The sequence below is a fragment of the Ursus americanus genome, chromosome 5, assembly GCF_024610735.1.
Source record: "Ursus americanus isolate L20-20 chromosome 5, mUrsAme1.1.p, whole genome shotgun sequence".
Lineage (NCBI taxonomy): Eukaryota > Metazoa > Chordata > Mammalia > Carnivora > Ursidae > Ursus > Ursus americanus.
Window position 1 is genome coordinate 26782468 of NC_142131.1, and position 14163 is coordinate 26796630.

At 37.0% G+C, this 14163-nt stretch overlaps 1 protein-coding gene across 4 annotated transcripts in view; it reads right to left on the reverse strand.

The window, feature by feature from the left end:
• Positions 1 to 14163, reverse strand: part of MSH3 (mutS homolog 3) — a 188583-nt gene that overhangs the window by 115592 nt on the left and 58828 nt on the right. For all 4 annotated transcript variants that reach the window (XM_087862031.1, XM_087862032.1, XM_087862030.1 and 1 more), the window contains exons 11-12: positions 5765 to 5849; positions 4037 to 4146 (exon numbers count right to left, since the gene is read on the reverse strand). In XM_087862031.1, the coding sequence (XP_087718157.1) occupies positions 4037 to 4146; positions 5765 to 5849 (195 nt within the window). The remainder of the gene's footprint in view (positions 1 to 4036; positions 4147 to 5764; positions 5850 to 14163) is intronic.

The window sequence follows — 14163 nt, forward strand, 5'->3', positions numbered from 1 at the left end:
AGGAAAATCATAGTACATCCAAATATTTCTGAGCAAAAAAATTCCAATTTAGATGTGTTCAGAGCTGTGAGTTAGATCTTTTTACACGGTACTTAAAACCAGCTATGCCTAAGGTGGGAAGATGGCCCCATCCCATCACCCAACCTGGCTTCCTTTACTAAGTCACATGACTTACGCCAAGGAACTTCTATTTACTACTAATTCCACTGAGAGTGGACAAGAATGCAAGATACTGCCAAACCATTTCTTCCACTGTTAGGTGTTAATGTTTTCATTCCTCACCAAGCAATTTTTCCACTAAAACAAGGAATCATATAAAGGAAAACTGCTTATAAGGTGCTTTTAAAATCAAGGAGTTTTCTTAGAAAAATAAACTTCTCTCGGGGCGCCTGGGTGGCACAGCGGTTAAGCGTCTGCCTTCGGCTCAGGGCGTGATCCCGGCGTTATGGGATCGAGCCCCACGTCAGGCTCCTCCACTAGGAGCCTGCTTCTTCCTCTCCCACTCCCCCTGCTTGTGCTCCCTCTCTCGCTGGCTGTCTCTCTCTGTCAAATAAATAAATAAAATCTTTTAAAAAATAAATAAATAAATAAATAAATAAACTTCTCTCACAGAGGTGTACCTTTATTTTCAAAGCCCACTTAGAACTCTAAGATTTTCAAATGGATTCATTTGTTCATAATTTCTTCATCATCTATTACATTCAAAGCACTGTGAGCCCCCAATTCATTCTGCGTGGGTTGGTGAAGGAAGGGTAAGGTGCTGAACAAAATTGAGGGGAGTTAACTTTCTCCAAAGGACGAAAGGAGAAAAAGGACAAATTCTCAAAGGAGATAGCTGAGTCAGGTCCTGAATGACTCACTATTTTAATAATTCATTCAATAAATATTGAATACTTGTTATAAATGAAACACAATTTAGTGAGAGATAGATATTAAACAAACAGAAAAAACAAACATGCTAAGTCCTATATGCTAATGGAAAATGATACAAGGAACATAATTTACATTAGGCAGTCAGAGAAAATCACTCTGAAGAAATGACACTTTAAAGGTGAGACTTAAAAGAGAAGACAGCCACGTGAAGATTGAAGAGAAAAAGAACATTCTAGGTAGAGAGCCACGCAAATGCAAAACCACAAGATGAGAAAAAGCTTTGGGATGCTCAGGAACCAAAGAAAGGCCAGAGTGACCAGAAGATGACGAATGTGTGAATGCAGGGGAGAGTCAGACAGAAGAGCCATGAGAAAGAATTTTAACTTTATGTGAAGCACAAGCCAATGGAGAGATTAAGGCAGGAGAGAAGCATGATATAGTCTTTATCTTGAAAAAGAGTTGAGTTAGGAGGATACTACAGCTGTCCAAGTGAGAACCAATGTAGTGTAGACCAGGGTGATGGAGATGGCAAAATATGCACAGACTCTGGATATATTTTAGAGCTAAAGGCAACAGGACTTAGTATTAGATTGGACACGGTTATCAAACAGGAAATGTCCAGGAAAACTTCCAGGTTTCTGGTCTAAGCAACTTGTTTGGTGGAAGTGTTGATTCCTGGAATGGGGAAACCAGAAGGACGAACAGGGTTGAATACATGAAGTTTGAGATGTCTGTGATACACCTATGTGTTTATGAATCTAAGCTGAATGTATAAGCCTGGGGAATAGGAAAGGGTAAAGATCAGAGATACAAATTTGGGAGTCACTGACATTTTGATATGTACAGTGATGCGAACAGGTATGTTCATAGGCATAGGGGTAGGAGACAGTGAGAAGAGAAGAGGCAGCCATGTAAATTAAAATTTTTATTTCTACTGTTAAATTTGTTTTCTATAACTAGGATTAATTTGAGATAAACTCAGTAGACCATATTGTATGCTCTGTAGGAGCTGAATCATGTAATCTCTTGGGATCGTACTTTAATTTACATGAAAAAGTCTGCTACTGGCTCTGTTTCTGCTGAGTATTTCAACCAAGCAAATAAATATAAGAAGTCCTATGGATGCTTAGGTAGATGTCTTTCCACACTTTCTGCAGAAAGCCATCTTTCCTACTTTTGTTCCACAAGGCATTCTTACCTCATTTCAGTACTGAACCAAGGAGACACAGTTGACCATTGAACAATGTGGGGATCAGGGATGCCCCTCCCCCACCACAATCAAAAATCTGAGTATAACTTTTAACTCCCCCAAAACTTAACTACTAATAGCCTACTGCTGATCAGAAGCCTGATAACATAGCCAATTAACATGTACTTTATATATGTATCATACACTGTATTTTCATAACAAAAGAAGCTACAGGAAAGAAAAGGTTAAGAAAATCTTAAGGAAACACATTTACAGGACTGTACTGTATCAGAAAAAATCCACATATAAGTGGACCTGCACAGTTCAAACCCGGGTTGTTCAAGAATGTCTTCTTTACCCAGTCAGTTTCCCCTGTCCAAAGGTCTTTACGGTCTAGAAGAAAAACCCGCTAAACCCTTGAAGTGATTTGGTAATGACCACCATCATAACAGTGTCTTAAGCTTATTACTAGCACTAACAATATGTGCTATCCTTGCTGAAGACGACTATTTACTAAGCTCAGAGTAATATGCAGCCAAGAGTGAGGCTCCTGTGTAGTTCAAAAGCTACAATGTACAGAAGGCCCCCAGTACATAGCTTGCCATGTAATAAAGAGCTCAAAAGTGGTAGCTAGGGTTCCTGTCTCATCTCATACCTTTGGGTAACCCTGTGAGAGGTAGTTTACTGTTTCAAAGGCGAGAACATGGCATGGAGAGGCGGATACACGAGACAGGACACGGGACCCAAGGACCTAGTGACCAGTGGACAGAGCTGACACACAGCAGTTCTAACACCACACCACACTCTCTGGTCTCTCTATTTAGGAAGCAGTTCAGAATGGCTAAGTGCCTGCTCGGCTCTGGAGTCAATGCTGTTTTTAAATTTGGGCTCTCCCAGCTGTGAAACATTGAGCAAGTTACTGAAACTCTGAATCTCTTTACTCATCTCAAGGACCTACCTCAGAGGATGCTTTTGAGTATTAAAGAGTGGTACATAGTAAGAACGCAATAAATAACAGCCCTAATTTTTTCAGTGAATATTAATGGGGCTCCTACTAAGTCACAGGCACTGTTCTAGGTTGGAGCCTCCAAGTTTATCTGCATATCAGAATCCTCTGGAGAGCATTCAGAAAGTCCAACTCCCAGGCCACACTGGAGACTGATTAAATCACACTCTCTGGGGGTTTAGACACAGGCATCAGTATCTGTGAAGCCTCCCAAGGACTGCAGGGGCAGACAAGCTTGGAAACAGCTGCATTTTAGGCACTAGATTCAGCTACCTTCCCTGAAGGCGCCCTTAGTTTGTTTATCTACTGTCCCAAACATCTCACACCTGACCGTCTTTTAGATCCCTACTGTTCCGGCTTTGGCTCAGGTCCTCAGAACCTCTCCATGAACTTGCTAACTTGCCCACTCCACCACCACTTTGTTCCCTCCCACATACAAGCCCAGCTCTGATCCTAGCACTCCCGTGCTTAGAATCATTGGATTAACTTTCCCTGGCTACCAACTCAGGCTAGCCTTCAAAGCTCTCTACCAAAGGCAGAGCCCCAGCTCTTCAACCCCTTCCTCCCTACTCTCTTATGCTACCGATGACCCAAACTAACTGGATAACTCACTTTCCCTGGACACATCCCAATGTCTTCCAATCTGCAAGCCTACTCATTCTTGGGGACAAGGAAAACATCTTCACGATACTAGAGAAAGTATTGCCAGATACAAAATAAAATCTACTCCAATTTAAAATTCTGCTTTTTTTTAAGTTTATTTATTTTTAGTAATCTACATCCAATGTGGAGCTCAAACTCACGACCCCGAGATCAAGAGTTGCTGCTCCTGGGACTCAGCCAGCCAGGTGCCCCTAAAATTCTGTTCTTATAACTATGGTAATCTTGGTTTTAAGGAGGCTAACATACATTTAATTTCATAACTTTATATAATTTCAGATTAAACACACAAAAAGAATTCTCGTTACCTTAGTTTAAGGAGTGGCTGAGTCACCCACTTCTTTAATTTCCGTCTCCCAAATGAAGTTTTAGTATGGTCTAAGACCCAAAGTAAACTTCCCTTGGTTTTCATGTCAGTCTAAGAAAAACCAGAAGAAAAGTTTTATTAACTGGACATTGTATTTGTACCAAAACTGCTAGCTGCTCATGTGCCTTAATTTTTCCATATACCCCAATTTTAAATGTGACAGATGCCTATCATAACGTATGGCTCACACAGGTGTTCATTTAATGTTTGACGAACACATCTACATATGAACACACATACACAATATAAAGTATTGATATTTGCACAGAAAAGGGACAGTCTATGTGCAGTTTTGGTTAACTAAGAATATTCAGAAATCTTTTAAAATATATGCTTGTCCTAAGCATCTTAAAAATATAGAGTTTTCTGCCTTGGGAAGTACAGTGAAGATAATTTAACTTCCTTTGGCAATTCAGTATCCTCCACAGCCTCAGATTTCTACAGACTGGTGTTCCCGTGAAAACACTGAACAAGTAGAAGGTACTGGAGATGGAACTAAACTTGAACTGCACTCTAGGAATTCACCCTGGAAAGATTTTATTTTAGTCCGCTTTATTAAATCCTCAGTAAAAAATTATCGATCTATGCTTTGCTACTTCAAAGTTGAATGACTAAAAAAAAAAAATTAACTAGAGATGATAGTTAATTTTAACCAAGGTTTCACTGCATTATAAAATGTCAATTAATAGGTTTAAACCTATGTCTTCAGGGTCTGCCTACGAGCTCTTCTTTATGCAAGAAATGTCCTTTTCTTCCTACTACTTACTTCCTATCAGGCAATGTATACTGAGTTGATGAGAAAGATCTGAGGGAAAAATTCTCAATTTCCGGATAATGTAATGACAAGATCAAAATGTTATGGAATTAAAGTAAGGTTGACTCTAGTATACAAGGATAGCTTGGAAGAGGAAGAAACTACATGAGAGAAACTAGTTAGTAATATACAAATCTAGGAGTCAGGAAAATAAATTCAGCATTTACTTTTAATTCACAACAGTAATATATATTTCTGAAGAGCTTTAAACTATTTAACTCAGATGGTTTAGCTTTTCAACTACTTAAATGATTTAGAATTGCTTTTTATTTCTATGGCTTTGTTATGAACATTATAGAAGATCTTATTTCTGAGTGATAATTTAATAAATGAAAACAATTAATTTAATGTCTCCATTATCTTCCTAATTCATCAATAAAGGGCAAATAAATAATGATGGAAGTCTGTGAAGTGAAATTTATGCATCTTACAATCTAACTGAATATCACAGTTACTTGTTTTATATGCTGGATAATAAGACTGAAGACTTTCAAGAAAAGTTAAGCGTATGTAGAAAAAATATAATCAGACAAAAAATCCACTTTATATTAATTTTCAAAGATGATGCCTTTCCAAATATTTGATACAGAAATTATCAAGATGGGAACGTCACTTCAATAATTAAAAAAGGACAGCTCTACAGCCCCCAAGGTAACCCCCAGGGAAGTATTTCATATATTTGATTCTCAAAAAAATGGGTCCTGGAGTTATCAATTAAAAGACAGATGATGGGCAGAGTGATCAGTTAAAGACAATATTCTAGTTCTCACGTGCACACTTAAGAACAGACTGCGACCTTATTCCAATTTTTTTTCAAAACCATTTTGAATCAATTAGCCTCTATGTTTACCTGACCTGATTCTGTAGGATTTCAAGATTCCTTAATGTTGTTCCATTAATTGTCATAAATTCCATTTCACCAGACAACTGTTTAAAATTCCTGTAAAAGAATGAAATTGAGCCATGACATAAGTCCATAAAGAAATGTTAAAAGCTAAAACTAAATATTCAATACCCTTATGACAAAAATGAGTTCTTTGATAGAAAATCAAATTAAAAGGAGCAAAACAAGTATTCACTGGGATACTGTCTTCCATTAATGCTGGTGCCATTAAACAGACTGATGCAAAAGGATAGTTGTCTCACACCATAAACAAGCACAAGGAAGTAAATGGTACCAACATCTCTTTTTTACATTTCTAGGAATAGAACCAAACATAGTCTTTTATCATCAGCAGAGCATGTGGTGGTGTCTTCAGGAAAAGCTATGCAATTAGCTAGAAAAATATGTCAAGATATTTTAAAACGTCCTCCTTATTCTTTAGCATGAGATCATCCTGATAAACCCTTTAACAGCTTTTAATCAACATTCTGATATGTACAACAAATGGTATTGACTCTATAATTAACAACACACATTAATGGAGCTAATGTTTTAGTGGAGTATAAAAATGAAAAGGTAGCAAAAATTATTTCCTTAAGCTCAAAGAGTTCACAGTCTATGCCCCTAAAACTAACCCAAATGAGATTAAAGTTCAATAAATTTCAAATAGACTTGAATATTGTGTTGCGATGATTAATAAGTGTATGCACAATTCCAATGCTGTCCTTAGCAGTCTTTCATGTTAAAAAGTATATTAATCAATGCATTACTAACGCAGTAATTCAATTTCCTTTATGTTTCTATCAACAGCTCTTACAGATTTTATAGCTTATTTTTAAAGGCAAGAAAAATAATGGCAAGTCACTAAGCCATTTGGAGGAAAAGCATGAATGTTTGCATTATAAACTACTAAACTTCTCACGTGGCTGTGGTAAGATCTAAATATAATCCAGGTTCCTAAGCCAGTTATGGAAACAAGGCTTCATCCAGGAGTCTGGAGCCTAAAGTCAGAGCCAGTGCTCACTGAGAAATGCCCTTCTCTCCAAGATGACTCCCCCAACTAAAACTCCAGGGCCCTGAAAAAAAAAGTACCTTCCAGCATATTAGGAATATTGCCTAGTAAGAACTGTTCTTTAGCAGCATGATGTCTCTGACAGGTTTGATGTAGCTGCCATGATAACCTGTTAATGATTTTGAGAGAGAAGCAACTCCAACGCTGATTGACAGCAGGTGTGTGCAGCTCTTTCACTCCTTCTTATAGCAGTTAACTTAATTTGCTTTGTATTACAGCAATTTCATGTTCTTCTGCTATCCACATTAACAGAGCTAAGTTCCTGGAAGGCAAGAGTTATTTATGTCATGCATTTTGTAGCACTCGTTGAGCCTAGCAGAACACAGACGCTCAAGAGATGTCCTCCATCTTCCTATGGGAAAGCCAGTTCGGGTTGGTTCCTTCGTTTCCTTTGAGCCCTAAAATCCAGAGATGTCCATAAAACACCCAAGACAAGAATAAAATGTAAAACGTTATTTTCAGGAAGAAACAATTAGGCAGTGATTTTCTGTGTAGCTGACAGGTGTTCACACACCTTTATGGTCAAAGATCCAAGTTAGAAGAATTGACAGCCTGGACTCAAGCTGATATCCAGCCAGTTCCCAAGTGTTGAGGCAGAAGTCCTCGCCTGTTCCTGACAGTTAGGTTGAACCTACACCCTAGCAGTGATTAACACATGAGTATGTTAATCAAAATCAAACACAGACGCTATAGGGATGTTCATCTGGTTTGAGAGAAAGACTAATCAAGAACCCATAATCCCATGGCCTTTTCTAAAAACATTTCAGTTAGCTGTCTTCATCTCCCATGAACAGCAGAGCTGTAACACAAATCGGTGGCATTTAAGATCTGTGGACTATCCAGAAATACTGTTCAATTGGCTTTACCCTCACAAGAACTAGTAAATCCAACAGTCCCTACGCTGAAGAATGGGGTTTTAGGTTTAGGTTTCTGAAAGCATCCTTGTTCCACCAATTAGTTGAGAGTTTTGCCACCTAATTCCAACTAAAAGTGAAATCCTGCTATTATGCCTCACATGAACCTCTGAAATAAGGTGCTGTCAGAACATTAAAAAAAAGAATTGGAATTTTATGGAGCTTACAGAAGAGTTAACAGGAGCTTAAAGAAAGTTAACAAGAGTTACCTTTCCCCTTTTGTGCCTGCTTGCTAAAAAGTATATGTGTGGCAGAATTTGGTTTGGACTAACACACAACCTCGTATAGACAGCACTGAGGGAGGAGTCTTAGAGCCCTCACCTATATTTTTACTGGATACAATTACTGGATATCTACAATACCAAAAAGAACCCAATAAACTGAACAACCAAACTGTCTTAAGTTAGCTCACAAAACTAGATCTTTAGAGAAAAAACTATAGGTTCCTTTATTAGCAGTATTAATAAGTTGCGCATGTAGTTTATTTTTAGTTTTTTTCCCTTACTAAACAAGTCCCCTGGATCTCAAAGTAGACATAGTGAGAAGAAAAGAGTTTATTTAAAACTGACATCTGCATTGATTTTAATAAAAAAGATCAACCACTGGGCAATATTAAATTGGAATGATTCCTATGGAACAATAATTATCAAGCAACATAAGAACTAAATATGCTTTTTTTTTTTTTTCAAAGATTTTACTTATTTATTTGACAGAGAGAAAGTGAGAGAGCACAAGCAGCGGACAGCAGTAGAGGGAGAGGGAGAGGGAGAAGCAGAATCCCCGCTGTGCGGGAAGCCCAACTCTGTGCTCTATTCCAGACCCTGAGATCATGACCTGAGCTGAAGGCAGACACTCAACCATCGGAGCCACCCAGGCACCCCAAGAACTAAATATGCTTTTGGGTTTCCCCATACTTGGTTGATAGTGTATTCTGGAGTTGGGACTCTTCTTCCCAAATACAAAAGAAATTTCCTTCTCTCAGTGCCTATTTCCATTAGGAATTAGATGTTTTTTTGAACTCAGGGTTGTATCTGCCAGCATCCTTAAGAATTCAACAGCATATGATCACTCATCTGAAATACTCAAGCAATTCTAAATTATTTATCCTTCTGGAAAAAGCCAAACTTTATATGCTTTGAAATGAACCTCATAAACAATGCCTGGCTAGAATTCATGCTGTGTGAACCTGGATGAAAATCCTACAAGTAACATGGGAAAATACTTCATTAATATTTCAGACAACAAAAAATACAAATGCTTTTTTTTTTCCCCTCAAGTTTTATAACAGGAGGAAAATGTCCTTGCTGAAAACTTGTCAGCAAAATTTAAGATTCTATATCATTCCTACTCTGGTTTTTTTAAAAAGTGAAAACCAGTCTTTCTGATTTAGAGAGAGGCAGTTAAAGGTGCAGATCTTATCTGAAAGACCAACCCCTTACAAAGACCCTATTTAAATATAATTTGAAAATTGAAACAGGCAAAAAAAACCCACCCAACTACCACGTTACATGTGAAATCTATAGCGGAAAACAGTTCTCTAGGTACAGTTTTCAGAATTCAGACACCCGCCATTTGTCAAAACTTTTCAGGGTTAATTTAACTTATGAGTTACAAATTATGTATTACAAAACTTGTTTTATTGTAGATTCACTTCTAATTGATTTGTAACTAAACAAAATGACCATCTTTACATTCCTAACAGCTGCCAAGAGGAAAATAATAAGAAAGGTATATAATGAGTCCCCACAGTGATTCTCTAGGAGGACACACAGGACTCTGAATATAGCGGTACTCACAGCTATGATTTATTATAGTGAAAGGATACAAAGCAAAATCAGAAAAGGGAAAAGATACATAAGGCAAAGTCTGGAGGAAACTAAGCGGAAGCTTCTAAGAGCCCTCTCCTGGTGGAGTCACACGGGGTGTGCTTAATTTCTTCAGCTGTGAGTTGTGATGACATGTGTGAAATGTCCACCAGAGAAGCACATTAGAGACTCAGCACCTAGGGTTTGTACTGGAAGCTGGTCACACACACATCTTCTCCCTTACATGTACCAAAATTACAGCTCCCAGAAACAAGCAAGTAGTTAACATAAACCATGTTCTTTGCCAAGTTGAGGGAGAGTGAGCCAGCCATTCTTATCAGAAAATGCTGGATACTTTCCCAGATTAAAGGTCAAGCTTGCAAGTAGATCTTTCTAAGGATGGTTGTCTCATTGGGTCTGCTATGTTAACCATTATTTTTGCACATTTCTTTTCAAATTCTAGTTCTCTTCAAGTATATATGCTATGTTTATTCACTTCAATATCCCTTCTAGTTTACTCTTCACTCCTAAAGTGATCTTTTTCTTGAATACACAGTTCATTCTTCAATCCTATCATCTCATTTCAAAGCTTTCCTATTTCTCATTCTCATTTGTTCTTTCACCCCCAGTATCATTTTCTTAATGTCTTTTAGCTCATTTTGAAGAGGCAGGTTACAGTTTTTATTTCATTTGTGGGCACCTTTCCGGCATGCATTCATTTTCTCTAAGGACGTTATCTGGCTCCTTATTGTGTTTCTTCTTATAATTTTGTATAAGATTTGAATTTGGTTCTTTTTCTTTTAATTATAAGTGAAATTAATTTTCTGGAAGCTTTAGAACACAGGCATTGTTCTGGATAGCTGCTGTGACCTCACACATCTCCTTCTGTTGTTTATGTGTGATGTTCAATTATGGTACCTGACTTCTGTTTTCACTCATAAAAGATTAAATGCACGAGAACTGCCGTCTAACCATAAATGATTAGAAAACTGGACAATTTTTTTTTTAACTGTTGTCAGGTATTAGACATCAGACAGCACAGAACTGTGATCTCTGAGAGGAGAAAATAAATGAGGTAAATTATGACTGACTCTTTGGAGAGACCAAGGAAACTAGAATTTGTGAGACAGAAAGCCAGAGATGACAGAGCTGCACACAGAAGAGAGCTCCAAAGATTTGCAGAAGGATCCCCTCAAGACTGGCCAGGTACTGATCCTTAAAGGTGTGGGGGAACCTCCATGAGGTCAGAGAAAGAGCCACAAGAAAACACTAGGTCAAACAATAACCAGGGTTCACACAGGGCTTACAATAGTTGTCTCTCTGACCAACTAGAGTGGAAATACATGGGCACTGGGTAGAAGCCTCAGAAGGGTATTGCTTTAGAAGTGGATAGAGACAAGGATTTCCCAACCTTGGTACTAATAAAATTTTAAATATATATATATGTAGATATATGTAGTTATCTATCTACCTATATATATAGAGAGAGAGATATTATACTGAGATATAATTTACATACCACACCATTTATTTGGAGGGTGTAATTCAATGGTTATCAGTAATATTAACAAGGTTGTTCAATCATCATTATGTAATTTCAGGTATTTGCATTACTCCTCCCCCCCAAAAAAACCTCTATACCAATTTGCAATCATTCTCCATTTCCCCCAATGGGAACTGCTCTTGGAAACCACTGATTGGCTTTCTCTCTATATGGACTTGCCTATTTTGGATATTTCATGTGAGTGGAATTATACCGTATGTGTGTGGTCTTTTGTGATGGCTTCTTTAACATATCTTTAACAGAATATCTTCAAGGTTCATCCATGGTGTAGCACGTACCAGTATTTCATTCCTTTTTATGGTGGAATTATATTCCATTTTATGCATATTCCGTATTTTATATATCTATTCATCAATGGATGGACATTTGGATTGTTTCCACTTTTTGGCTACTATGAATGATACTGTTATGAACAGTCACATACAAATTTTTGTGTGGACGTATGTTTTCATTTGTGTTGAGCACATATCTAGGAGTGGATAGCTGGATTATATGGTAAGTCTATATTAAACACTGTGACGAACTACCACAGTGTTTTCCAAGGTGGTTATAACCATTTTACATTCCCACTGGCAATGTATGAGGGTTCTAATTTGCCCACATTCACACCAACACCTGTCTGGTTTTTTAAATTATTATTATAGCTATGCTAGTGAATATGAAGTGGTAGCTCACTGTGGCTTTGATGTGACTTTATCTGATGCCTAATGATGCTGAGCATTTTTTCATGTGCTTATTGGTCATCTGTATATGCTCTCTGGAGAAATGGCTATTGAGTTATTTTTTATGACGTGAGGTAATGTAATACAAAACTCATTCTTTTGCATAGATAACCAGTTATCCATGAGGTCAAGGCAAGAACCACAAGAAAACACTAGGTCAAACAATAACCAAGGTTCACACAGGGACTTGTACTGGAAAAAACAAGCAAGCAAGCAAGCAAACACTATTCTTTCCACCACTGAATGCTCTAACACCCTTGTTGGAAATCAATTGACAAAACATGAATAGTTTATTTCTGGACTCTCAATTCTATTTCACTCATCTGTAGGTCCGTCTTTATGCCAGTGCCACACTGTCTCGGCTACTGCTGCCTTGCAGCAAGTTTTCAAACGGGAATGTGAACCTTCTAATTTTGTTATTCTTTTTTTTAATAATAATTTTTTATTATGTTATGTTAGTTACCATACAGTATATCCTTAGTTTTTGATGTAATGCTCCATGATTCATTATTTGCGTATAACACCCAGTGCACCATGCAATACGTGCCCTCCTTACTACCCATGAGAGACTGTGGACTCAGGGAAACAAACTAAGGGCTTCAGAGGGGAGGGGGGCTAGGGTTAGGGATAGGCCAGTGATGGGTGATATTCTTTTTCAAAATTCTTATAACTATTCTTCGGCCCTTGAGTTTTCATAAAATTTTAGGATCAGTTTGTCAGTTTTGCAAAAAAACCAAGCTGGGATTTTGATACAATTATACTGACTCTGTAGGTCAATTTGGGGAATACTGCCATCTTAGTTAAGATTAAGTCTGCTGATCCACTAACCTAGGAAGCCTTTCCACTTATTCAAGTCTTCTTTTAATTTCTTTCAACAGTGTTCTATAGTTTTCAGAATACAGGTTTTCTATTTCTTTGGTTAAATGAATTAAATATTTTATTCTTTTTGATGCTATTGTAAATGAAATTCTTTTCTTATTTTCATTTTTGGATTCTTCATTGCAAGGTTATAGATACACAGTTGATTTTGATTTTGGTATATTGATCTCATACCCTGCAACCTCATGAACTCATTTTACATGCTTTAATCGTTTTTTCGTGAATTCTTTAGGATTTTCTATACATATTTTCACGTTCACTGCAATAGCAGAATTTTACTTCTTCCTTTACAATTTGGATGCCTTTTACTTTATTTTCTTGCCTAATTGTCTTGACTAGATTTTCTAGGACAATATGCAACAAAAGTGGGAAAACACTGCTTCTTCTTATTCCTGTTCTTAGAGTGGAAGCATTCATTCTTTCCCCCATTAAGTATGATGTTAGAGTCTGAGGTTTTCACTGATGGCCATTATCAGGGTAAGGACATTCCTTTCTAGCTCTAGTTTGTTGACTGTTTTTATCATGAAAGGGAGCTTTAACTGGCTGTTGAGATGCTCCTGTAGTTTTTAATCTCTTATACTGATACAATATATTACATTAAATGACTTTCAATTTGTTAGACCAAACCTATAGTCCTAGAATAAATCCCATAGTCATGATATATAATCCTTTATATTGTTGGATTCCATTTGCTCGTATTTTTTGAGGGTTTTTATGTCCATATTCATGTTAGTCTGTAGTTTCTTCTCTTGTGGTGTCTTTAATGTGATTTTGGACTATTGAATTTGGGGCTAAATAATTATTTTTTGTAAAGGGATATTCTGTGAATTTTAGGATATTCAGCTGCATCTCTGGTCTCTACCCATTAGAGGTCATTAAAATAATTATAAAATTCACTTTCACTAGTGAAAGTAAACACTCTATGTTATCTTTCTGTTATAATAAGTTTTCTAAGAAAAAGCTCTTACAGTTTCCCTTGGATGGATTTTGTCAATCTTTTCTAAATTTCCAAAACCCATGTGAAGTTCTGACCACAGCAATCTTAATAAAAAGTCCTCTGAAATGACAAAAGCCCTCATTTCCAACACCAACAAAAATGCCAATTTCTTTAAAACTTCATAAATCTGGGAATCAGGCTAATTCTGTCATGATGACTAATATCCCTTACATTCTATTTATTCTATTATACCATTTTGCTCTGGAACAAACCTACTTAAACTCTCAAGAGAAACTTGGAACCTCAAAATCTGACCTAATAAAACCTCAATCCATTCTTGAGAATACCTAAAATATGCATTTTCTCTAATAACCTAAAATTCTATTGTAAAGGTGCACTTTTAAATAAATGCATATCAAGATTTTTATGAAATATACAAAAGTTTTTGTGTAAGCATTTGCCATACAAGGCAACTAAG